At 42.3% G+C, this 27,921-nt stretch overlaps 1 protein-coding gene across 1 annotated transcript in view; it reads left to right on the top strand.

The window, feature by feature from the left end:
• Nucleotides 1-27,056, top strand: part of LOC143815456 (organic solute transporter subunit alpha-like) — a 61,726-nt gene extending 34,670 nt beyond the window's left edge. The window contains exons 5-8 of the mRNA XM_077294662.1: nucleotides 3,393-3,504; nucleotides 6,137-6,283; nucleotides 18,619-18,724; nucleotides 25,247-27,056. Coding sequence (XP_077150777.1) covers nucleotides 3,393-3,504; nucleotides 6,137-6,283; nucleotides 18,619-18,724; nucleotides 25,247-25,431 — 550 coding nt within the window. The 3' untranslated portion in view covers nucleotides 25,432-27,056. The remainder of the gene's footprint in view (nucleotides 1-3,392; nucleotides 3,505-6,136; nucleotides 6,284-18,618; nucleotides 18,725-25,246) is intronic.
• Nucleotides 27,057-27,921: the final 865 nt, after the last annotated feature.

The raw sequence follows: 27,921 nt of genomic DNA on the forward strand, positions 1-27,921 counted from the left end.
AGACTAACAGAGAACGGAGCGGACACTGGGAAAGTTGGACTGGATGAGGAGACAAGGAAGCCTGGGAAAGGCAGAGAAGGTGAACTGGCAGGACAGAGCGGAGACTCAGAACAGGCAGTGCAAAGACAAAGGTGGACCTGAGTCACAGAAGCACAAATGACAGACAGGCAAGGAGCAGAGGAAGGAATCGCCTTAAATACATGGAGTGCTGAAGGACTTCCGGGTCACGGTCCTCCAGGATTACAGAGAGGAAATACGGAGCGCCTGTAAATCAGAAAGAGGAAGTGCTGGAGTGGGCGGTGCGCATGCGCACCCGACGAGAACCAGGGAGCGGAGAAGAATGAAGGATAGGATGTGTGCCTGCAGGAGGAGCATGCTGCAGCGGGTAAGTATGAGCGGGGGGAGCGGCGGTGGTCCCAGCAGCAGGCACGGCCGCAGAAAAAGTGGCCGTGACAGCCCCGATGGTGAGGCATCTCCACATTAGCTCCGATGGCAAGGCATCTCAACAGTAGCCCCGATGGCAAGGTATCTCAACATTAGCCCCGATGGCAAGGCATCTCAACATTAGCCCCGATGGCAAAGGCATCTCAACATTAGCACCAATGGCAAAGGCATCTCAACATTAGCCCCGAAGGCAAAGGCATCTCAACATTAGCCCCAATGGCAAGGCATCTCAACATTAGCCTCAATGACAAAGGCATCTCAACATTAGCACTCATGGCAAGGCATCTCAACATTAGCCCCGATGGCAAGGTATCTCAACATTAGCCCCGATGGCAAGGTATCTCAACATTAGCCCCAATGGCAAGGCATCTCAACATTAGCCCTGATGGCAAAGGCATCTCAACATTAGCCCCAATGACAAAGGCATCTCAACATTAGCCCCAATGGCAAGGCATCTCAACATTAGCCCCGATGGTAAGGCATCTCAACATTAGCCCCAATGTCAAAGGCATCTCAACATTAGCTCTCATGGCAAGGCATCTCAACATTAGCTCTCATGGCAAGGCATCTCAACAATAGCCCTCATGGCAAGGTATCTCGACATGAGCCCTGATGGCAAGGCATCTCAACATTAGCCCTTATGGCATTTATCTCAACATTAGCCCCAATGGCAAGGCATGTCATCATTAGCCCCGATGGTAAGGCATCTCAACATTAGCCCCAATGTCAAAGGCATCTCAACATTAGCTCTCATGGCAAGGCATCTCAACATTAGCCCTCATGGCAAGGCATCTCAACAATAGCCCTCATGGCAAGGTATCTCGACATGAGCCCTGATGGCAAGGCATCTCAACATTAGCCATCCTTTGTTTCAATAGGAGTTAAGCTTCTGCCACAGGTGTCTGGAAGCTGCTTTTTCCTCTCTATCCACTGAGAATACATGCATGCTCATTTAAGCCGAGCAAGCATGTATACTGAAAAAGGGGTAGCGTTAGGAGGAATAGCTGTCTGCCGCATAATTGTTCAAGTTGTATGGGCACCTAAAAAAAGTTAGTTGAATCAGACTGCATAATTTAAAATGGTATTGTCTATTGAAATTATCCAAGGGAAAAATCTTGATATTATCAACAAATATAAGAGAAATGTAACGCTCGCGCCGAGACTGGTTGCCGCGGGCGCCTGGGGGTGTGGCCCCACTGGACCACAGACCGAACTTCCCTGGAAGGGGTGTAACTAAGTAGCTTCCTAGGTGTTCACTGGAGCCTCTGATGGTAAGGACAGACTTGTGCAATAGGAATAAACCAGGTACCACTCCAGGGTGGAGTCGGACTGTCGATGCTGATCCCACCGGGGACAAGACACAGACAGGCAGGCACGGTTGTGGCACTGGCTGACAGACGGGTTTGGCAGAAGCCCAGATAGGTGGACTGGCTTGATGGAGATACAGGCAGGCAGACGGGCGCGGCTGGCACTCAGGCAGACAGGCGGGCACGGCTGGCACTGGCAGACAGGACTGATACTCTGGTAGGAACTGGTATTCAGATGGTTGTATGGAAACAGGTAAGAACCTGTTCTGACTGGAGAACATAAAGATACAGGTAGAGACCTGTATGGCAAGTTGCAGAATAAAGATAGAGCAAGAGTGGAAGCAAAGCAGAAGGCGGAGTAAGAGCAGGAGGTGGAGCTAAGAGTAGAGAAGGAGAAGGCAGAGCTATGAGCAAAGAAGAAGGCAGAGCAAAGAGTAGAGAAGGAGAAGGCAGAGCAGAGAGTAGAGAAGGAGAAGGCAGAGCCAAGGATGGAGCCGAAGGAGGCAGAGCCAAGAGCAGAGACGCTGGAGGTGGAGCCAAGAGCGGAGACGCTGGAGGCGGAGCCAAGAGCGGAGACGCTGGAGGCGGAACCAAAAGCGTAGACGCTGGAGGCGGAGCTAAGAGCGGAGATGCTGGAGGCGGAACCAAGAGCGGAGACGCTGGAAGCGGAACCAAGAGCGGAGACGCTGGAGGCAGAGCCAAGAGCAGAGATGCTGGAGGCGGAGCCAAGAGCCAGAACCGCAGGAGGTAACGCCAAGAGCAAACATAGGTTGTGGCGAGGAAAGCTGAGAAGCACAGAACCACAGGTTGTGGCAGAACAGAGCAGAGAGATGCAGAACCACTGATAGTGGCAAGCAGAGCAGAGAGATAAGGCAGAGGTACACACAGCAGAGTGGGAAATGACAAATGACAAAGAAGGAACAGGAACGGACATAGACTAGACTTCAGACAGGAACGGACACGGATACATAAACAGAACACAGATGAAGGCCTGCAGTATTGTAGCCCCCTGAGACAGGAAACAGACACGACCTGGCAGCTCAGTAGCAAATGCTAACTGAGGAGAATAGTTTGCTCAGGCATCCTCCAATTGGTGAGGATGCCTTAAGTATCAGAGGCCTCAAGGCTATTGGCCAGGAACACCCCAGGGAAGTGCACACAGTCTCAATAAGAATCCGGAGTGGCTGGCGCCGCGCCCCTATGCACACAGCCAGGAAGTGTACACAGAGCAAGCCGCCATGAAGCACATGGCATGGAGCCGGCAGCAGACAGATCTCACAGCATGGCACTGGGTGAGTGAGTTGATGTGACAGGCAGGTGGGGAACGGAAGGCCATGCAGTGATGCCGGCAGGGTTGTTACAAGAAATTGAACAGATGACGCTAATATTTGGCATTTGTTTCTGACTTTACTGATTTCCAATTTAGTAGTACATTTTTCCTAAAAAAAAAATCCAACAGTTTTATAAATATATATACTGTGTGCAATGTATAATAGAAATGGAATATAATAATTTGAATGTTATGTGTCAGAAATTATCTTGATATAAAAGCAAAATTATTAAATAATAAATATCAGCATAAATAAAAAAAAAAATGAAACACTAAGATATAATATTCCGATTTGTATTCCATTTTTTCAGTCGTACTTTATTTATCCTGAAGTTGGGAACCTTTCAGTTTGCCTTGTTGAGGCCAATATTTATGTTTTTGTCAGTTGTGCTTTGGACTAATGGAACATACGCCCTTGGTGATGTAAGTATTGTACTGTTACTGGATATACAATGTTCATCAACTTCTTTAGAACAGAGGACACAATAATAGTATGACTGAGTAGTGTGTTTCACATTAGACTAAAGTAGGTGTAATAGGTGGTGTTGGGTGAAATCAGGCAATTTGGGAGATTTTGAGTATCAGCATACAGTTGTTGCTTTATTTTGTAGTTGTCATGATGAAGTCACTAAAGGTTCAAAAGGATCCTGGATGCGCATGTTGAATGTAACAATATTACAAATTACATGTACTAGATTACTATATATAAGTCCCTGATTCAAGGATTACTTCTGAATGCCATATTTGAAGTATGCAATAAAATGTTCTCTAAGAGAAAGAGAAAAAGTAGGGGTTTCCTTCCATTGGGTTGCAGAATTTTAGGCCGAACTGAACCGACAAATATCGTTTTTAGCCTTATATAAAGAGCCAGGATACGTGGACTTCAAGAGCGCTACTGATTTGAAGAATGGATCCAAAAGCAAATTAATATAAGTTGGTTTATTGTCAACGTGTTTCAGAGTCAAATTTGACTCCTTCCTTAGGACAACCACATAAGTAAGATTTGACTTTGAAACGCGTTGACAGTAAACCACCATATTAATTGATCTTCGGATTCGTCCTTTAAATCAGCAGCGCACTTGAAGTCCATATATCCTGGCTCTTTATACATTGTAAACCTTTTGTGGATCAGGCAGCGCCTGATAACTATGCTAACCGTTATCAACAATCCAAAATACTCAGATAAGTCCCTATTGCGCTTTTTATCCTTGTTTGTAGCTTTATACTAATTTTTAAATTTGCTAATACATAATAAAACCAGATAAAAAAATATTTTAAACATTAATTTCAAAAACAAACATCAGATAATAAATATTCTTAAAAAAACCCATGGGAAACCCACTGAATATACAGTACAGACCAAAAGTTTGGGCACACCTTCTCATTTAAAGATTTTTCTGTATTTTCATGACTATGCAAATTGTAAATTCACACGGAAGGCATCAAAACTATGAATTAGCACATGTGGAATTATATACTTAACAAAAAAGTGTGAAACAACTGAAAATATGTCTTATATTCTAGGTTCTTCAAAGTAGCCACCTTTTGCTTTGATGACTGCTTTGCACACTCTTGTCATTCTCTAGATTTTAGGACGGGGTCACACTATCAGTATTTGGTCAGTATTTTACATCAGTATTTGTAGCCAAAACCAGGAGTGGGTGATAAATCCAGAAGTGGTGATGTGTTTCTATTATACTTTTCCTGTGATTGTTCCACTCCTGGTTTTGGCTACAAATACTGATGTACAATACTGACCGAATACTGACTAAATACTGATAGTGTGACCCCTGGCCTTACTGTTAGATGAGGCCATTGTTAAGTTATTTCCCTGGTAATGACAACTTAGTGCCACAGGTTTTACAAGGAATCTGTCAGCACAAAATGACTATTCAAACTAAGCTCATACACTAAATGCACCAGTGATGTAGCTAAGCAGTTCATTGCAACGTCTACTTTCATGTCTTCCATCTATCTTCCCTCTTTTTTGGCTCCTGTACAGACAGAGCTATCAATCAATGAAGAAGGGATGGAAATAGATGCTAAACAAGTAGGTGGGAAGATGCAAAAATATGTTTGGCCACACCAGGGGTGTTCCAAGGGCCTGTGCATGGTTTGAACAGTCACTCTGTACTGACAGATACTGTCACTAATTAGCTGATTACAGGAGTGGTGTACTATGAGGAGATGTGACCCTCTATAAGGCTCTTTAATTCTAAAAATCGGTGGTCCTTCAAGAATAAAGTTCAGTGATGAAACTGTGATGTTATGTTATATATTAATGCCTTTTTTACTTCATTTCCTCTTTAGAATGATCGCTCGCATTTTTAAACTATCATACTCCGCACTCTGTTTAAGATTTCGTCAGAGATACTGGAAAGTTGTTTTTCCATAAAATATGGCATGAATGTCACACTAGACACTAATATTTCTATCATAGAAAAACAGTCTGTGGTTAAAAAACAATGAAAAAAGTAGTCCATATTATATCAGTCTATTGACATTTGAATTAGCACTATAATAAAGAATTATACAATGCATACTGCTCCTTCAAAAAAAGATTTAGCTTAAAGGGAATCTGTCATCATTAGGTTTTTTCTGTGTAATTTGAGGGCAGCATGAGACACTGATTTCAGGAATGTGTCACTTATTAGGCTGTGTGCTGTAGTGTCAATACAAAGAGTGTCTTATCAGCAGGAGATTATCACTAGATGGCCAGGTACATTCTTGTCCAGCCACACCCCCAGCACTAATTAGCAGCTTATTATCACTACATATTGTAGACAGGAAGCTGCTAATCAGCGGTGTGTGGGCGTAGTTAGCTTTCTGAGCTCTTCTACATGCTACATCTAAAAACTCTGGTTGTAGCACAACGGCTCCACCCAGTAAACTAAGTGGTACATCACTAGAATCAGGATTTCTTTCTTTATACTATACTGCACTTAGAGAAGATAACAAAAACCTAGTGACAGATTCCTTTAATCAATGTCATATCAGCATCCAATGATGTAGTACAACATGAGCTCTGTTAATGACTGTGCTCTGGTCTTTTCAGGCACGCGCAGAATCTTCTACAATTTACATTAATGTAATTGTTGGTGTGATCACTATTGTTGCACTCTGGGCTGTGGGAATCATGTTTAATCTCGTCAGACCTTCCTTAGTGGACAGAAATATTATTCCAAAATTTGCTTGTTACCAGGTAAGATATCAAATTATTATACTGTACTTTTTTAACGTGCATAACTGTGACTATGAGACTTACTGTACTCTGAGTTAATGGGTTAATTCCAAGATATTTAGTTATCCCCTAATTTACTGATCACTGAAGTTCTGACCGCTGGGGCCTACAGCAATCTTGAGAAATAGGTTCTAGAACCTGAGAACCAGACTTTGCAAAGCCTCGCCTTCAATGGGGCAAGGTGCACATGCTCAATCTGCTCTTTATTTATTGTCTATGGGACTGCCAGAGAAAGCAAAGCACGCTCTTGGCTGTTTCCAGCAGTCCCATAAACAAGGAATATAGCAGAGTAGTGTATGCGCACCTCCGATCCATACAGAGCCCTGGGTTCCAGAGCACAATTCTATGGATATCTGGTTAGTCCCAGTAGTTGGACCCCGGTAACCTATCCCAAATCCTGGTAATAACAAGTGACAACATTACGTCCTTCCACTCACTGTCACCAATGGTCACGATGGCCAAGAGCTCTCAATTAGTGATTGGCTGGAGCATTCTCATGAAAGATGAATGTGACATATTATTTTATTATTTGATAATGTTACTTGCTCTTAGCTCATTTTTACAAAATCCCTGATAACCCTATCTTTATAAAAAAATAAAAAAAAGCTGTAGGCAGTAAGCTTCTAAAGAGAAGCAGTCAGCTCATACATATCACCTGAACCGCAGGCAGCTAGAATCGGTCCGGCTCCATTATTGCAGCCGTGTAGGTTTCACTTTAAAGCAGTGGAAGATCAGAGAACGCATACTTTAAAACACTGACCAGGGATGATGAAACTAGGATGACCAGTCCAAGAGGCAAATAACTGGTGTTTTTTTCCCTCCCCTGCCTTCTAGACAGACAGGTCTCTCTCTTTGTGTGTTTTTAGGGACAGAACTGTCAGTCAAGGGGAGCAGGGCGGGGAGAAACCAACAGGGACCCGCCTCAGACTAGTCAGCAGAGACGCACTAAGACAGGCTTTTCCTATGCCAGTCTTAATGAGGGGTGTACAGGAATTAGATAAGCCCCATTTCTTAAGAGGCGTATACCACCTAATGAATTTGGTGCATATTATCAGTGGTGCGTGGGCTTCCAATGTTTCTCCAGTTAAGGACAAGCGGAATATTTCTGGTGAAAGACAGGCAACCACTGTTGATGAACTTGATGGGCATGCGTAGCCATGCCCCAATCTGCCCTAGCTCTTCCCCGGACCTGCACATTTTGGCAGAGCTGCCCAAAACTGGCGTGAAAACACCTAACGTTACAACATTTTTGTGCAACTCCGCACTGTGTTTTCTGGCATAAACTGCTTTTCAAAGTTTGTTTTCTGTAAAACGAAAAAACACAGCATGGAACCAGTTTGTAAATCATTTTGCCCAAGGTTCAGGAGGCATGAATCAGCTGAAAACTTTAGCTTCAGCTCTTTTTGGCAGCTACAGGTGGCTATAAACATTACTATTGAATTCTATCAGTATATATGGATTTTTGAGCTTTGGTTGTACTAAAGATATGTTACAAAATGTCAGCCCACAATGATGGACCTAATATTGGGAAATTAGTAATGTCTTCAGGTTCATTTTTGTTAAAACAAAGTAAATGTAAGCATGTATTTTAGAAACTGAATATCCAGGACTTGAAAATCTATATTAACACAAGTGTTGCCACAAGTCAGTCAAATAATTTATCTTCATTGGAACAGTATGGACAGAACCGATTTAAATTCTACAATTAATCCAGGAGAAACATAGCGATTCAGTCTGAGAGTGGATAGTAGATAACCCTTAATAAACAATATTGGAAACCTAATATGTGGCCAAATTAAATTATCCTATGCAAATAAAAAAAGCCTATGAATTTGGCTTAATAATTGGAATGGGCAAACCCGAACGTTAAAGTTAGTGGTCCGTACCGAACATCTAGTGTCTTTGCACGGACCCCGAACACGGACTTCTTCCCAAACATCCGGTGTTTCTCCCGCTGTCATCTGTGTGACAGCGTGGGAAACAACAGCTCTTATCAGCGGTAATGAGACCGGGCCCGGTCTATCAGAGATACCGGCTTACAATGATGAGAGTTGTACTCTTATCAGCCGATGCCTGTGACTGGCGGTAACCTTTTTACCGCCGGTCACAGCTGCTGCCTCATATGCTGTCGTCTGTATGACAGCATGGGAACCGCACCACTCTGACTGGCGGTAACGAACTTATCGCCGATCAGAGCCGGCACTTCTCATGCTGTCACATAGATGACGGCATGGGAAACACTGGATGTTCAGGTCCCCATTCATTGGAATTGGGTCCGGGTTCGGGTTTGAGGTCAGGTACCGTTCTGGTACCCGAACCAAACTTTTTCCAAATATTTGGCAGAACCCGTCAGACCCAAACATTTACGAGTTCGCCTGTTACTACTTGATAACCCTATGCCCTTCGAGATTATATCTATGAGTGATGAAGACCATGTTCACACCACATGTTTGCTTATGTTTTGAGTCTATGCCAGTAAAGCTCCCACCAAATACAGTAAATGTGTGTAAAAGGTTTTCTTGGCAGTTGGAATCAAATATTCTTTGGCTGGTACATTTCAATTGTGCTTGGCTGGTTCGTGTTCATTTTATGAAAAAACAAATAGAATACTGTAATAGACTAGATTTCACATCCCTCAATAGAAATATACATTAAATTAATTTTTTTTTTAACTTGGAAGTCTATAGATGAATGCCAATGTTAGACAGAGTTTTCTTTTAACATGTATGTCAGGAGCTTTTCTAACTGACTGCAAATTTCCCAACCGGATATATATTTCTATTAGGTTGTCACCTTAGGTCAGTCCATTCGCAGCCAGTCCATACATCGTGGTCCCAGACTGGATCAAGATCTACGAATGTCTGAATGAGTCTTTAGAGTACCCATTCAACAGAGGCTGTATTGGTGTGAGCATAGTAAAATTTGGACTCTTGCAACATGTAGGCTTAACATTTGATCGCATAAAAAAGTAATCTGATTCCTTATCAGAATCACTTGTATGTAATTAAAAGCAACTAAGAGTCCCAGAAGCAAATGAAAAACTATACATACTCTGGCTGCAAACATAGTGAAATAAACATGAAAATAGTATAAATCCAATTACTTTATTAATCCAATATACAAAAATACAAATTGTCGAAAAAAGCTAAATAAAACACCATTAAAAAAGCATTAAAACATTAAATATCATGGAAGGTAACAAGTGTAAGTAAGAGCAACAGGACTACTTTGTAGAAAAAAATTATATATAAATACAAACAGACCCCATAAAACATCCTAAATATAAGCCCATGCCAACCATAAGCCATATCTGCCAAACATCACACTGGCCAATGCACGTTTTGTGAGCTACTTTATCAGGGGACAATAATTTGTGTTTTTCAATTTGAATTCCAATATACAGAAATATTGTGGGTCTAAACATACATTCTACAATGTTCACAACTTCCTTTAAACAACGCTTGCTAAAAATGAAAATACAGTTTCCAGAAATATTACTTACTGATAATAATATATGTCACGGTGCCAAAGCCGCTTCCCAGATTCCCTGATTAAGTGTTTTGTAAAAAAAAAACAAAAAAAAAAAACCACGCTTCTTGAGAAAAAAGGAAAGTCCCACAAGGGTTCTTATGAGATTTTATAGCTGTGAGAGAAAACATGAATACCAGTCAATTTCTGTAACATCACAAGAAAAATTTCAGAACTTATACAAAATTGGCCATCTTTTACACATTGCAAGGACTGGGGAAAATATTCAAAAGACCTAAAACATTCAAAAAGGGAACCTGCCAGTAGCCGTGAATGTTTTACTCTGAAACACTGCAGCATTTGAGAGTAATTATGCTTTGAAAAGACGCCTGGAGAATAAGTGGGGAGCAGCCTTAATTAGGGGGGCGTTTTGGAGAATGATGCACCAAATTCATTAAGGGGAGCACACCACTTAATGAATATGGTGCACCTTCTCAGAATTGTGGGCCTCCTTGAACCTCCACTGAAATGCTACTCTGGTCAGGCACTGGAATAATATCTCTGTCGAAAAAAAGCTGCCAGTATTGATGCATTTGATGGCTGGGAATTACAATGACCTATCCCAACTCCTCACTAGATACACCCCATTTGGTGGAGCTGCCCAAAACTGAAGATGCCAAAATTTGCAGAATTTTTGCTCAACTCTGCATTGTGGGACTGTGACACTAGTCACTGGTCATGGACTAGTCATGAGACAGAGTGGTCAAGTAGTCCAATGTCAAAAGCCAGGAAGGTACGTCAAAGACAGAGGGATAAGACAAACGGATAAGGAGCAAAGTCCGGAGTCTGGTAACCAAAGTCAGAATACGTCAAAAGCAAAAGGGTTTATACAAATGGGTAGTCAAAATACAGAGCACATAGTAAGCACTCCACTGAGGTGAAGCTACAATTTGCAACAATCTAACATTGACAGTCAATTAAATAGCTTGTCACTTAACTAGAAAGGAAAACACCTGGAGTTAACTCAAACACTACACTGACAGCCCAACATGCCCCTCCTAGCTATAGGGGGGCTTACCTGTCATCCACAGCATCCCTAGGACACAGTGAGTGGCGGGAGCGTGACAGCGACTTTTTGAAGCTTTTTTTATAGGAAACTCGAGTAAACACTTTGATGTATCAGGGTCTATGTGTCTCATGTTGTGAATTTACTTTTTGCTCCCTCTAGTGGTTACTAGTTTTTTGACTCTGGTTTTTCTGTCATTCCTTTTATCCGCACCTGGGTCGTTAGTTAAGGGTGTTGCTATTTAAGCTCCCTGGACCTTCAGTTCTATGCCTGGCAACGTAGTTATTAGAGCTAGTCTGCTGTGCTCTTGTCTACTGATCCTGGTTCCAGTTATATCAGCTAAGTCCGCTTTTTGCTATTTTGTTTTGGTTTTGTATTTTTGTCCAGCTTGTTCCAAATATATATCCTGACCTTTGCTGGAAGCTCTAGGGGGCTGGTGTTCTCCCCCCGGACCGTTAGACGGTTCGGGGGTTCTTGAATTTCCAGTGTGGATTTTGATAGGGTTTTTGTTGACCATATAAGTTACCTTTCTTTATTCTGCTATCAGTAAGCGGGCCTCTCTGTGCTAAACCTGGTTCATTTCTGTGTTTGTCATTTCCTCTTACCTCACCGTTATTATTTGTGGGGGGCTTCTATCCAGCTTTGGGGTCCCCTTCTCTGGAGGCAAGAAAGGTCTTTTGTTTTCCTCTACTAGGGGTAGCTAGATTCTCCGGCTGGAGCGTGTCATCTAGAATCAACGTAGGAATGATCCCCGGCTACTTCTAGTGTTGGCGTTAGGAGTAGATATATGGTCAACCCAGCTACCACTGCCCTATGAGCTGGATTTTTGTATTCTGCAGACTTCCACGTTCCTCTGAGACCCTCGCCATTGGGGTCATATCAGTTTGCCAGGCCAGTATTAAATGTTTAATGCATTGCAGAAGAGGGATTATAAGAAAGAAGATTCTGAGTTGTTTTTTTTTTTTTTTCTTCTTCTTCCCCTTTACCTCAGAGTGGCTATGCTTGCTGCAGACATGAATGTCCAGACCTTGATTACAAGTGTGGACCAGCTGGCTACTCGTGTGCAGGGCATACAAGACTATGTTATCAGTAATCCTAGGTCAGAACCTAAAATACCGATTCCTGAACTGTTTTCCGGAGACAGGTTTAAGTTTAGGAATTTTGTGAATAATTGTAAATTGTTTTTGTCCCTGAGACCCTGTTCATCTGGAGACTCTGCTCAGCAAGTAAAAATTGTTATTTCGTTCTTACGGGGCGACCCTCAGGATTGGGCTTTTTCGCTGGCGCCAGGAGATCCGGCATTGGCTGATATTAATGCGTTTTTTCTGGCGCTCGGTTTACTTTATGAGGAACCCAATCTTGAGATTCAGGCAGAAAAGGCCTTGCTGGCTATGTCTCAGGGGCAGGACGAGGCTGAAGTGTATTGCCAAAAATTTCGGAAATGGTCCGTGCTGACACATTGGAACGAGTGTGCACTGGCCGCTAATTTTAGAAATGGCCTTTCTGAAGCCATTAAGAATGTTATGGTGGGTTTTCCCATTCCCACAGGTCTGAATGATACTATGGCACTGGCTATTCAAATTGACCGGCGGTTGCGGGAGCGCAAAACCGCAAATTCCCTCATGGTGTTGTCTGAACAGACACCTAATTCGGTGCAATGTGATAGAAAAATCGCAAATTCCCTCATGGTGTTGTCTGAACAGACACCTGATTTAATGCAATGTGATAGAATCCTGACTAGAAATGAGCGGAAAATTCATAGACGCCGGAATGGCTTGTGCTACTACTGTGGTGATTCTACACATATTATCTCAGCATGCTCTAAACGTATAGCTAAGGTTGTTAGTCCTGTCACCGTTGGTAATTTGCAACCTAAATTTATTCTGTCTGTAACTTTGATTTGCTCACTGTCGTCTTTTCCTGTCATGGCGTTTGTAGATTCAGGTGCTGCCCTGAGTCTTATGGATCTGTCATTTGCTAAGCACTGTGGTTTTACTCTTGAACCATTAGAAAATCCTATCCCTCTTAGGGGTATTGATGCTACGCCATTGGCAGCAAATAAACCGCAGTATTGGACACAGGTTACCATGTGCATGACTCCTGAACACCGCGAGGTGATACGTTTCCTGGTTTTACATAAAATGCATGATTTGGTTGTTTTAGGGCTGCCATGGTTACAGACCCATAATCCAGTCCTGGACTGGAAGGCTATGTCAGTCTCAAGTTGGGGCTGTCGTGGTATTCATGGGGATTCCCTGCCTGTGTCTATTGCTTCTTCTACGCCTTCGGAAGTTCCGGAGTATTTGTCTGATTATCAGGATGTCTTCAGTGAGTCTGAGTCCAGTGCACTGCCTCCTCATAGGGACTGTGACTGTGCTATAGATTTGATCCCAGGCAGTAAATTTCCTAAGGGAAGACTGTTTAATCTGTCGGTACCTGAACATACCGCTATGCGTTCATATATCAAGGAGTCTCTAGAGAAAGGACATATTCGTCCGTCTTCTTCCCCTCTTGGTGCGGGATTCTTTTTTGTGGCAAAAAAGGACGGATCTTTGAGACCTTGTATTGATTATCGGCTTTTAAATAAGATCACTGTCAAATTTCAGTATCCTTTACCGCTGTTGTCTGACTTGTTTGCCCGGATTAAAGGTGCCAAGTGGTTCACCAAGATAGATCTTCGTGGTGCGTACAACCTTGTGCGCATTAAGCAAGGTGATGAATGGAAAACCGCATTCAATACGCCCGAAGGTCATTTTGAGTACTTGGTGATGCCTTTTGGGCTCTCCAATGCGCCTTCAGTTTTTCAGTCCTTTATGCATGACATTTTCCGGAAGTATCTGGATAAATTTTTGATTGTTTATCTGGATGATATTTTGGTTTTTTCTGATAATTGGGATTCGCATGTGGAGCAGGTCAGGTTGGTCTTTAAAATTTTGCGTGAAAATTCTTTGTTTGTCAAGGGCTCAAAGTGTCTCTTTGGTGTACAGAAGGTTCCCTTTTTGGGGTTCATTTTTTCCCCTTCTGCTGTGGAGATGGACCCAGTCAAGGTCCGAGCTATTCTTGATTGGACTCAGCCCTCGTCAGTTAAGAGTCTACAGAAGTTCTTGGGTTTCGCTAACTTCTACCGTCGTTTTATCGCTAATTTTTCTAGCATTGTGAAACCTTTGACGGATATGACCAAGAAGGGCTCCGATGTAGCTAACTGGGCTCCTGCTGCCGTGGAGGCTTTCCAGGAGTTGAAACGCCGGTTTACTTCGGCGCCTGTTTTGTGCCAGCCCGATGTCTCACTTCCCTTTCAGGTTGAGGTGGATGCTTCAGAGATTGGAGCAGGGGCCGTTTTGTCGCAGAGAGGCCCTGGTTGCTCTGTTATGAAACCTTGTGCCTTTTTCTCTAGGAAGTTTTCGCCTGCCGAGCGAAATTATGATGTGGGCAATCGGGAGTTGTTGGCCATGAAATGGGCATTTGAGGAGTGGCGTCATTGGCTCGAGGGTGCTAAGCATCGTGTGGTGGTCTTGACTGATCACAAAAATCTGATGTATCTCGAGTCTGCTAAACGCCTTAATCCGAGACAGGCCCGCTGGTCATTGTTTTTCTCCCGCTTTGATTTTGTTGTCTCGTATTTACCAGGTTCAAAGAATGTGAAGGCCGATGCTCTTTCTAGGAGCTTTGTGCCTGATGCTCCTGGAGTCGCTGATCCTGTTGGTATTCTTAAAGATGGAGTTATCTTGTCAGCTATTTCTCCGGATCTGCGACGTGTGTTGCAGAGATTTCAGGCTGATAGGCCTGAGTCTTGTCCACCTGACAGACTGTTTGTCCCGGATAAGTGGACCAGCAGAGTCATTTCCGAGGTTCATTCCTCGGTGTTGGCAGGTCACCCGGGAATTTTTGGCACCAGAGATCTGGTGGCCAGGTCCTTTTGGTGGCCTTCCTTGTCAAGGGATGTGCGGTCATTTGTGCAGTCCTGTGGGACTTGTGCTCGAGCTAAGCCTTGCTGTTCTCGTGCCAGCGGTTTGCTCTTGCCCTTGCCTGTCCCGAAGAGACCTTGGACACATATCTCCATGGATTTCATTTCTGATCTTCCGCTATCCCAGGGCATGTCCGTTATCTGGGTGATATGTGATCGCTTCTCAAAGATGGTCCATTTGGTTCCTTTGCCTAAGCTGCCTTCCTCTTCCGATCTGGTTCCTGTGTTTTTCCAGAACGTGGTTCGTTTGCACGGCATCCCTGAGAATATTGTGTCAGACAGAGGATCCCAGTTCGTTTCCAGATTCTGGCGATCCTTTTGTAGTAGGATGGGCATTGATTTGTCGTTTTCGTCTGCTTTCCATCCTCAGACTAATGGACAGACGGAGCGAACCAATCAGACTTTGGAGGCTTATTTGAGGTGTTTTGTCTCTGCTGATCAGGACGATTGGGTGACATTCTTGCCGTTGGCTGAGTTTGCCCTTAATAATCGGGCTAGTTCCGCCACCTTGGTTTCGCCTTTTTTCTGCAACTCTGGTTTCCATCCTCGCTTTTCTTCGGGTCATGTGGAGCCTTCTGACTGTCCTGGGGTGGATTCTGTGGTGGATAGGTTGCAGCGGATCTGGAATCATGTGGTGGACAACTTGAAGTTGTCACAGGAGAGGGCTCAGCGCTTTGCCAACCGCCGCCGCGGTGTGGGTCCCCGACTACGCGTTGGGGATTTGGTATGGCTTTCTTCCCGCTTTGTTCCTATGAAGGTCTCCTCTCCCAAATTTAAACCTCGTTTTATTGGGCCTTACAAGATATTGGAAATCCTTAATCCTGTATCTTTTCGTCTGGATCTTCCTGTGTCGTTTGCTATTCACAATGTATTTCATAGGTCCTTGTTGCGGCGGTACATTGTGCCTATAGTTCCTTCTGCTGAGCCTCCTGCTCCGGTGTTGGTTGAGGGCGAGTTGGAGTACGTGGTGGAGAAGATCTTGGATTCTCGCCTCTCCAGGCGGAGGCTTCAGTACCTGGTCAAGTGGAAGGGCTATGGTCAGGAGGATAATTCCTGGGTGGTCGCCTCTGATGTTCATGCGGCCGATTTAGTTCGTGCCTTTCATGCCGCTCATCCTGATCGCCCTGGTGGTCGTGGTGAGGGTTCGGTGACCCCTCACTAAGGGGGGGGTACTGTTGTGAATTTACTTTTTGCTCCCTCTAGTGGTTACTAGTTTTTTGACTCTGGTTTTTCTGTCATTCCTTTTATCCGCACCTGGGTCGTTAGTTAAGGGTGTTGCTATTTAAGCTCCCTGGACCTTCAGTTCTATGCCTGGCAACGTAGTTATCAGAGCTAGTCTGCTGTGCTCTTGTCTACTGATCCTGGTTCCAGTTATATCAGCTAAGTCCGCTTTTTGCTTTTTGCTATTTTGTTTTGGTTTTGTATTTTTGTCCAGCTTGTTCCAAATATATATCCTGACCTTTGCTGGAAGCTCTAGGGGACTGGTGTTCTCCCCCCGGACCGTTAGACGGTTCGGGGGTTCTTGAATTTCCAGTGTGGATTTTGATAGGGTTTTTGTTGACCATATAAGTTACCTTTCTTTATTCTGCTATCAGTAAGCGGGCCTCTCTGTGCTAAACCTGGTTCATTTCTGTGTTTGTCATTTCCTCTTACCTCACCGTTATTATTTGTGGGGGGCTTCTATCCAGCTTTGGGGTCCCCTTCTCTGGAGGCAAGAAAGGTCTTTTGTTTTCCTCTACTAGGGGTAGCTAGATTCTCCGGCTGGAGCGTGTCATCTAGAATCAACGTAGGAATGATCCCCGGCTACTTCTAGTGTTGGCGTTAGGAGTAGATATATGGTCAACCCAGCTACCACTGCCCTATGAGCTGGATTTTTGTATTCTGCAGACTTCCACGTTCCTCTGAGACCCTCGCCATTGGGGTCATATCAGTCTCAGCTGACAAGTCCGGTCATTGGTTGCTTCTCCCACCCATGATCCCTTTGACTGACAGATCTTTCCCTATAACACATATAGTGGGAGACCTGTTAGTCAACTGGAGTGGGGTAGGGGGAAGCTGCCAGACACCTGCCTCTTGGACTAGTCATTTGAGACATAGTCCCTGGCTGGAATTTCAAACTATTTTGAAACTCCATAACCTTTCAGAGTAAAATATACCTGGCTGCACTCATGCATCTAGAGTTTGATTCATGGAGCTTGTGGTTCCCTTTAAAGAGGACTTGGCAACTCTACTGGTCTGTCTGTACTAAATACTTTCATCAACAATTTTAATAATATTCATAACAATTTTATAGCATCTGTTCTTAGAACTCTGTTATCCCCCCTGGAAACATAAGAATAATTTAACAGCAGGGTGTTACCATTCTCCTTCTGAATGACGTAGGTCGTTGCACAGCAGGCAGTTGGGGGCTGGTATTATCAGGTTGGCTGGTAAGGGGCTATGAATATTGCCCCCCCCAGCCTAAAAATAGCAGCCCGCACCCACCTGAGAAACGGAGCAGTAAATAGATGCACCTATTCTGGTGCTTTTCCCGGCTCTTCCCACTTGCCCTGTGGCGGTGGCAAGTAGAGTTCATATTTGTGGGGTTGATGTCACCTTTGTATTGTCGGTAAAATCAGGTCCATGGGTTAGTAATGGAGAGGCAGCTATAAGGTGCCTATCCATTACTAATCCTATAGTTATATTGTAAATAAGCACACATCCAGAATAAAGTCATTTAATTGAAAGAATGACACAGACTCCATTAATGAATCTAAATTAAACCATACCCACGTCATCGCATAATCCACAAAAGCCAATGTCTCCTGTAACAGAATTAAAATAATAAACAACAATATTCCTCACCTGTCCGCAGAGAAGATAATAATTCATTTGTCCCACGACGGGTCTAGCTTTGCTACATCTAGGTGGCAGGCTGCATTGTTGCATGTTGCGACTATACAGACTGGCATCAAGCAGAGATACTGAGCAACATGTGCTACCGCTGCTCTGTATCTCGCGGTGAACTCCTAAGGCATGACTAACGTCACTGAGAGCGTGAGAAAGTTCTCATGCTTGCGGTGGTGTTAGAAAGGTCCTGAGAGTTCACAGCCAATGAACTCAGTTCAACTCACTAAAGTCAGCACAAGCGCCAAGGGAAGAGTTGTAATGGTGCTGGCGCTTTGCCCAGTTCTTCCCAATTGCCCTGTGGTGGTGGCAAGTAGGGTTATATTTGTGGGGTTGATGTCACCTTTTTATTATCCAGTGACATCAAGCCTATGTCTTAGTAATGGAGAGGTGTTTTGCCAGCCTTTTTGCCCCTCCCGAAGATGTTGTCTATGCATTTGGTTTTGCCTTCGTTGAAGTAAATGGGGTTCAGGTATATTCGTCGAACATGTTCGATGAACATCGGGACATTCACCGATCCGAAACCTTGAAAGGTTCGCTCATCTCTAGTGGAGATGTGGCTGCAGCCATCCTTTCATGTACGTGTAAAGAGACTGTGCTGGCTGAAAAATTGAACACAAGGATCAGGTAATACTTGCATGTAGCTCTAGAGTGGACCTGTAGAATCAATGTTACTGGTGAGCCCTTGGCACCTCAGTCCAGCAATGCAGGGATTTATATGTAAATTCAATAACAACCAACCAAATTTAGGCCAGAGAGATAGTTATCTGTATAATCCATTGCTATCATCCATCTAATATACCCATGACAATCACATTACAGTACACTCTAGGAGGCGAACCATGAAGTGTAATTACTCGTATTTTCTACTTTTAGACAACTGATGTAACATTTTCATTTCCATTGTTTTAGTTCATTGTTATTTTGAGCCAACTTCAGACTTCAATCATCAATATTCTTGGCTCCACACGTGTTATTTCCTGCGTTCCACCACTTCCCAGTACAGCCAGAGCCTCATGTGAGTAAATATGAGTAAATATGTATATTTGGACATATTATAGCAAAATATAAACCTTAATTTGGATTTTATAAGGGGGCATTAAACTAAGGAATTTTTACCTACATAAAGCGATATTCCCAACTGAGAAAATTATCACAGAACCAAAGGATTAGTGATAACTTGCTGATCTCTGGGCTTAAACTGAATAGGGCTTATGGTCTGTTTACATGGATCGACCATGGCATGTTATGGAAGCTGATCAGTAAATTTGTATTGATCGGTGGTCGCTTACACAGGGAGACCAAAATAAACGAAGTGCACTGAGTGATCTATAATAGTTTGCTCGGTGCACATAGGTTGTCATGGTTCTCCGCAGTGCAGGAACTTACCTAATGAAGAAACGGTATTGGTTTGGAAATGCATATCATGTTTTCATTCATTTTTTTGGGCAGAACTCATTATTCCTGTTTTCTTCCTGCACTTCCATTTAAAATGCCTTATGTAAATGGAACCTGTGATAAAAGTATTCACTGCAGTGGCTTTTACTATTTCATGTATTACGATGACGCGCAATACAAATGCCATACATTCAATGATCTACAGCTGTATTATAGATATCGCTCACTAATTTATTACATACAGGTGCTTTTCACAAAATGAGAATATCATCAAAAAGTTAATTTATTTCAGTTCTTCAATACAAAAAGTGAACCATATATTATATAGAGTCATTACAAACAGAGTGATCTATTTCAAGTGTTTATTTCTGTTAATGTTGATGATTATGGCTTACAGGCAATGAAAAGTCATTATCTCAGTAAATTAGAATAACAAACAACACCTGCAAAGGCTTCCTAAGTGTTTCAAAAGGTCCTTTAGTCTGTTTCAGTAGACTTCTAACTTGGGAAGATCGTTAGCAGGGCAGTGCCACCACATCGTGTGCTAAATACTATAAATCTAGTCATATACTTTCCATAGCTCTTGGATTCTGGGTTTGATAATTCATTGAATCATAGCAACAGTGGATTTCTTTTAATAACTGGATGCAAGTTACTCATTCATGGCAAAGCAATACAAATAATATTTAAGAAATCATCTGAGAGCAACATAATGTAGAGGGAAAGGCCCTAGTTCCAATAATGTGTCACTTACTGGTCTGTTTATTGCAGTTGTGATAAAATCACTGTATTATCTGATGTAGATTTAGCAGTTCTGGGAATGCTGAGCTGTGTATAACCCCACCCACACCACTGATTGGCAGCTTTCTACGAATACAGAAAGCTGCCAATCAGAAATTAGGGTGGGGTTCTACTTGTGGGGGGTGGGGTTCTATGGGTGGGGTGGAGTTCTAAGGGAGGTGTTCTATGGGTTGGATGGGGTTCTACATGTGGAATGGGTTCTATGTGTGCGGTGGGGTTCTACATGTGGGGTGGAGGAATTCCCCAGCTATGCAGTTGACTATGCTTTGTAGTTCTACTCTGCAATTCATCACACCCTCTCCAATCTAAGATCGTTGACTTGTCCTAAGGGTAAGCCATCAATATAAAATACTGGGCAACCCCTTTAAGGAGTTCTTGCAGCTGCTCTATACTTCCCCTGAAGATGAAGTGAAATCTCTTCTGTCTTCACACCAAAGAGAAAGGACACTTTCTCCACCAAAACACACCATGTATATTACTATTTGCACTATAACAATACAGCGGATTTGACCCAGAGACTGAGATAACCATAGATAAGATAAGAAATGATAAGATACATTTCTAACAGCTAACCATACATTTATGGTGACAAGATGATCAGATATCTGGGATATCTGATCTGAAATCTCTAGTAGGCACTAAAAGATAAAGCTGGTCATAGACCTGGGTTAGCAATTTGCTGTAAGATCGGCCTACTAGTCCTGCTGCGCTCAATAAATACACATTGGACATGGCCAAACATGCATATTATTTCAGTGGAGCAGAGGGATATAAAGCATTCTTGTCCGAACCATCAAGTTCTAGAGTGGCATATATACTGAAAGAGAAGATGCTGCCATCACTCCTTGCCCTTGGTAGACATGCACTTTCTTTTCCAACTTAAGAAATTACCCAAAACACACATCTAAGGCCATTATTCCATTTCTGAAGGAGAACAGTGTGAAAGATTCGGTGACGAAGTGTCCTGGTCTGAACCCAATCATACACCTATGTGAAATTCTGAAGAGAAAAGTTGAGCATCACTCTCCATCCAGCCTCCAGATGTCATTCTTGAAGAATGGAAACAGATAGATTTTCTAATATGTTGACAACTTGTTCCTTCCATGCCTAGAAGACTTGGTATGGTCTTAGAAATGATGGAGGTCATACAAAATACCAGATGAAGTAGTTTTTGAGGTTAGGTTTAATTATGTTTGCATCAACTAATTTGAGTAAAACAGAACTTTCTGTACTGAAAGTTCTATTTTCTTAACCTTACTTTCACGTCATGATGAGTTAAAAAATGTTTTATGAAACATGTCCTTGTGTTCAGTGAAATATTGATTAAAATAATTTATACTGAACACAAAATTATATATATATATACAGTATATATCCTATCACCCATGTCTCCATTAAATATTATATATTTCTCAGTATTAATTGTAAAATTAAAACAAAGTAGCATCAGGTGCCAATGCTGCTATTAAATGCAGCCTTGCCTCGGCATCACAGTGCAGAGTTGTAAGGTCCTACAGCAAAGAGCTAGGAAGCGTTCTCTCCTTGCCTAGCAGACACGTTGTGAACTATACAATTAAAAATTCCTCCATTCTTGAGACTGGAGAGAATTTTTATAAGAAGTAAATTGCAGAGGGCCTTGCTTTTACAAGCACTTTGAAAATGTACAAATTTACCAAAATGAGACAATCCCTTTTAAGTGTCTTCTCCCTTTTTCAAGTTTTATTTGAGAGATTCAAACCTTTGTGCAATTAAAAGCAGAACTGAATAATAAGACAGAAGAAAGGTCCTGATAATGTCTCGTTCCGCTCACTAACAAAAACACAGACAGCGAGAAATAATACGCACATCAAAAATTAGAACTGAATCCCAAGAAATAGCAAATTACACAATTAAATAGAAATAAAATAACATTTGTCTGGTAATATAAATGGAAAATGTCACATAGACACAGATGATAGTTTGGGTTATCATTATGTTGACCTGTCATTAAGGTTACACTATGTTTTGTAACAAAGAATTGGAAAATGTTTAATTGTGTAACAATACTAATAATAGGAACTATAGAAGAGGTTGATTGTTTGTTTAACACTATCCTCAATAGCTAGAAAACATGTAATATGCCGTCTGACACACAATCAAACTTGTTGTATAGCTCTTGTCCTTTCCCTATTATCATCTCATTCCGACACATGATATTAGTGGGCGGGTTAGCCAGACAGGGCTACTATGCACTTTGGAAGTGTGATCGATGATTAGTTATCACATCACAACAAAACATGGGAGTGAGGTGATAAGAAAACTATGTGGAACTGGGATTACAGCAATTGCTACAGCCTGCATAATTTAGAGAAAGAAAGAAAAGGAAAGAAAGAAAGAAAGAAAGAAAGAAAGAAAGAAAGAAAGAAAGAAAGAAAGAAAGGCGGGGACAGAGAGATGACAGTAGGAAGGCAGGGCTGGAGGTAGGAAGGAAAGAAAGAAGCAAAGAAGAGGGAGAATAATAAATCTCTATAAAAGTACAATTTTCCATTACATTTTTGTCAAGCTTTTAAATATATTCAATGTATTAGTGCACCTACACTCTGAAGCTGATATGGAGCATGTGGTACAATGCTAGTTCATGTATTGGAACTTAAATAGGAACTTAAATAGAACTCTCAGGCCTTTTACACAATGTTTTAAAAATCTGAATAGGCCACTTTACAACACCTTGTGCCTTGTTCTCCAGCCACATCACATTGTCCAATCTCAATCCAAATTAATGTATCTAACTGTAAACATTTACCCACTGAGTCACTAAAAGATTTGGCTTCAAGATAAACCTGGGAGAGAGTCTAAAGGTACCGTCACACTAAACGATATCGCTAGCGATCCGTGACGTTGCAGCGTCCTGGATAGCGATATCGTTGTGTTTGACACGCAGCAGCGATCAGGATCCTGCTGTGATATCGCTGGTCGTTGATTAAAGTTCAGAACTTTATTTGGTCGTCAGATCGCCGTGTATCGTTGTGTTTGACAGCAAAAGCAACGATACCAGCGATGTTTTACAATGGTAACCAGGGTAAATATCGGGTTACTAAGCGCAGGGCTGCGCTTAGTAACCCGATGTTTACCCTGGTTACCAGTGTAAAATGTAAAAAAACAAACAGTACAGACTCACCTTCGCATCCCCCGCCATCCGCTTCCTGCACTGACTGAGCGCCGGCCGCAAAGTGAAAGCACAGCACAGCGGTGACGTCACCGCTCTGCTGTTAGGGCCGGCACTCAGTCAGTGCAGGAAGCGGACGCCGGGGGATGCGAAGGTGAGTATGTAGTGTTTGTTTTTTTACATTTTACACTGGTAACCAGGGTAAACATTGGGTTACTAAGCGTGGCCCTGCGCTTAGCAACCCGATGTTTACCCTGGTTACCCAGGGACCTCGGCATCGTTGGTCGCTGGAGAGCGGTCTGTGTGACAGCTCTCCAGCGACCAAACAGCGACGCTGCAGCGATCGGCATCGTTGTCTGTATCGCTGCAGCGTCGCTTAGTGTGACGGTACCTTAAGGTATTCTGCGGACTTTACTTTTAACCTCTGCAAGGTAGTGTGGACTTTCCTACTCAGGGAATTCCCAGGTTTACAGCGGAGGAGAAGAAAAAAAACACATGTCAAAGCTGCAGTTACACAGCAGAAAGCAGGAATCATAGTCAGAAGGAGCACAGATCAGTCATAAGTGAAGACCAAGCAGAGGACAGGGAGTGCAGCAGATAATTGAAGTCACGAACATAAGCCAAGTCTTAACTATTTGGAGTTGGTACATACACATCATAACAGGCTCACAAACTAAATCTACTTTCACCGCTTCAGGCCAGAATAGGACTGTTGTCAAGTCTTGGGCATTTGGGCATTGGCCAGAGTCTGGGGCAATTTGTGATTTTTGATCTTTAAAATGTCATGAACAAGCACATGCGGAGTGGTGGGCTGCAAAAGAAGAGAAGAGTGGCAGCCAGGAGGACAATGCTGGGTGTTATGATCCGGTGACCTTGGAGCCGCATGAGACTTTCTCAGGAGTAGGTGGAACCTGTACTGACCGCAAACCCTAAACTGTCACCGCAACTAGAAGTAGCCGTGGGGTGTACCTAACACATCCTAGACACCTCGACACAGCCGGAGGACTAAATACCCCTATAGGAAGGAAATGGGAATTCTATCTTGCCTCAGAGCAGAACCCCAAAGGATAGGCAGCCCCCCACAAATATTGACTGTGAGTATTAGAGGAAAGACACGCAGGCAGAAATCAGGATTTAGCAAAAGAGGCCACGCTAGCTAAATAGGAAAGGATAGGACAGAATACTAAGCGGTCAATATTAAAACCCTAAAAATATCCACAGCAGATAATACAAATATTCCACCATCTAACTAAAGACATGGAATGTATATCTGCATCTCCTGAGAATCCAACTTGACTGAAATATCCAAACACAGTCTAAGCTGGACAAGAAAAAACATTGAATAGTACTGAATTGTCAAGCACACAACATGTGTGCTGTAGAAACAAAACCAGACACTTATCTTTGCTGATTTGGCAGCAGGGCAGGAGGAACCAGACAGAGATGCAAAATCTCCAAGAACAATGGACAACTGGCAAGGGCTAATGAATCCTGCACACCTAAATATCCCAGCCAGAGCTGCAATCAGCAGGGACACCTGCCCAGGATTGCAACCCAGGGACAACTGCATTACTACCAACAACCACCGGAGGGAACCCAAGAGCAGAATTCACAACAGCTGGGCACCCAGAGAGGTTGGGCAGTCAGCACTAAATTATGGGGAGGGCATAAAGTTGAAAGCTTGTGGCCTCTACCCTCTTGAGGACCCAGTGGGCCCTTGTAATCAACACTCCATTTTGAGGCCATTTTTCATGAGGCCCAGCATATGTTTACCTATTATTTTACATCTTAGTGGAGATTTTACTTCTAAACAACCTTTTGTATCTCTGCTATGGGGGTAAGCCTTTATAAGATCTGACCAGGGCAATTACCATTCATATAGATCTTGTCCACACTCTATGGTATCACTACCTCACAGGGGTCACTCGGAGGCCATTCTTGTGAGCCTATCCAGCCTGAAATTGTGAATAAACACACAATTTCTTGTATCTTAAATAGAAGATATATCTACAGCTGCCTCCAGAATGATTATGAATTTGTTTTTTTTATAAATAATATGTTTTAAAATGTAATTGTTAGTTTTACACTTAAATTTGCAGCTAAACTAAATTTAAGTTCCAGTAAATAGAAGAAAAATCTCTATTGACCATAAATCACCTTAAATCTTATATTGTGTGGATGTCATTTTTATTTCAGACATGAATCAGCAACTTCTAATCATTGAAATGTTCCTGACCACAGTGATCTGCCGAATGCTCTATCGGAGGAGATACGAACAGAGACCTGCACTTAGTGAAGATGAGGGGACCAAGGATAATCTGCAGAATAGTACACTTTGTCTAAATGGAAAGGCAATTGATGAAGGATTTCAGAAGGTTTAAAAGATACCCCAAAACAATTACGGGATTTTTAACAGAATAACGCATAGAAATTCTGTGAAGTTTCGTCATCTCCTTGTACAGACAGATGATTCATTATGTTGAACTTTTGTTGAACTAATGGAAATACCTTTATATAACTTTATATTTGTATATATAGAATTAAGGTTTGATATATTATGTATAGACTGATAATAATCATTATCAAATCTAAAGATTGTAAAGCGAAATTGTGCATTTCAGTTTTTGGTTCTGACTTACTGGCCCCACTTAGACTAATATAAATATATTGAGTTAATTTATAACATCAGCTTGAGCTGCTAATATCCTAACAAATTTTACTTCATATTTTTTGTCTTTTTGTAGTTTATAGGGGAATTATTTAACAAAGATCTATCATCTCATTTTTATCTGCCATCTATCTGATAGATACGAGATAGATACAGTGGGGGAAATAATAGTATTTGATCCCTTGCAAAAAACGTCTGACAGCTGTGATTGCCGACAAGGGTTTTACCATCAAGTATAGTCTTGTTTGCCACAGGGATAAAATACTTATTTCTCACTGCATAATGCAAATAAATGTATAGAATTTATACAAGGTGATTTTCTGGATTTAATTTTTTACATTTTACCTCTCAATGTTAAATTAACCTACCGTTAACCCCTCTCTGACATATGACGTACTATCCCGTCAAGGTGGTATGGGCCAGTATGACCACCGACGGGATAGTACGTCATCACCGATCAGCCGCGCTCACGGGGGCAGTGCGGCCGATCGGGGCCCGGGGTCAGCTGACTATCACAGCTGACATCTGGCACTATGTGCCAGGAGCGATCACGGACCGCTCCTGGCACATTAACCCCCAGAACACTACGATCAAACATGATCGCAGCGTTCTGGCGGCATAGGGAAGCATCGAGCAGGGAGGGGGCTCCCTGCGTGCTTCCCTGAGACCCTCGGAGCAGGCGCCAGCAAGCCTCCTGCAGTGCCTGTCAGATTGCTGATCTGACACAGTGCACTGCAAAGTGTCAGATCACCGATCTGATAATATATAGTCATGTCCCCCTGAGGCAAAGTAAACAAGTAAAAAAAAATATTTACATGTGTAACAAAAAAAAAATCCTAAATAAAGAAAAAAAAAATATTGTTCCAATAAATACATTTCTTTATCTAAATAAAAAAAAACAATAAAAGTACCGCCCGACCTATAAAACTGTCCCACTAGTTAACCCCTTCAGTGAACACCGTAAAAAAAAACAAGGCAAAAAACAACGCTTTATTATCATACCGCCGAACAAAATATGGAATAACACGCGATCAAAAAGAGGGATATAAAAAATATGGTACTGCTGAAAACGTAATCTTGTCCTGCAAAAAACAAACCGCCATACACCGTCATCAGTGAAAAAATAAAAAGTTATAGTCCTCAGAATAAAGCGATGCAAAAATAATTATTTTTTATATAAAATAGTTCTTATCGTATAAAGGCGCCAAAACATAAAAAAATATAAATGAGGTATCGCTGTGATCATACTGACCTGAAAAATAAAACTGCTTTATCAATTTTACCAAACATAGAACGGTATAAACACCCCCCCCCCAAAAAAAAAAAAAAAAAAAGAAATTCATGAATTGCTGGTTTTTGGTAATTCTGCCTCACAAGAATTGGAATGAAAAGCGATCAAAAAAAGTCACGTGCCCGAGAATGGTACCAATAAAAACCTCAACTCGTCCCGCAAAAAACAAGACCTCACATGACTGTGGACCAAAACATGGAAAAATTATAGCTCTCAAAATGTGGAGACGCAAATACTATTTTTTACAATAAAAAGCGTCTTTTGGTGTGTGACAGCTGCCAATCATAAAAATCCGCTAAAAAACCCGCTATAAATAGTAAATCAAACCCGCCTTCATCACCCCCTTAGTTAGTTTTATAAAATAAAAAAAGGATTTGTTTCCATTTTCCCATTAGGGTTAGGGTTGGGGCTAAAGTTAGGGATGGGGCTAAAGTTAGGGATGGGTTTTGGATTACATTTATGGTTGGGATTAGGGTTAGGGGTGTGTCAGGGTTAGAGGTGTGGTTAGGGTTATGGTTGGGATTAGGGTTAGGGGCGTGTTCGGGTTAGGGGTGTGGTTAGGATTAGGGTTAGGGAAGTGTTTGGGTTAGGGTTTCAGTTAGATTTTGGGGGGTTTCCACTGTTTAGGCACATTAGGGGCTCTCCAAACGCGACATGGCGTCCGATCTCAATTCCATTGCATTGAAAAGTCAAACGGGGCTCCTTCCCTTCCGAGCTCTGCCATGCACCCAAACAGTGGTTTACTCCCACATATGGGGTATCAACGTACTCAGGACAAATTGCACAACAGCTTTTGGGGTCCAATTTCTTCTCTTACCCTTGGGAAAATAAAAAATTGGGAGCGAAAAGATCATTTTTGTAAAAAAATATGATTTTTTATTTTTATGGCTCTACATTATAAACTTCTGTGAA

The sequence above is a fragment of the Ranitomeya variabilis genome, chromosome 3, assembly GCF_051348905.1.
Source record: "Ranitomeya variabilis isolate aRanVar5 chromosome 3, aRanVar5.hap1, whole genome shotgun sequence".
NCBI classification, from domain to species: Eukaryota; Metazoa; Chordata; class Amphibia; order Anura; family Dendrobatidae; genus Ranitomeya; species Ranitomeya variabilis.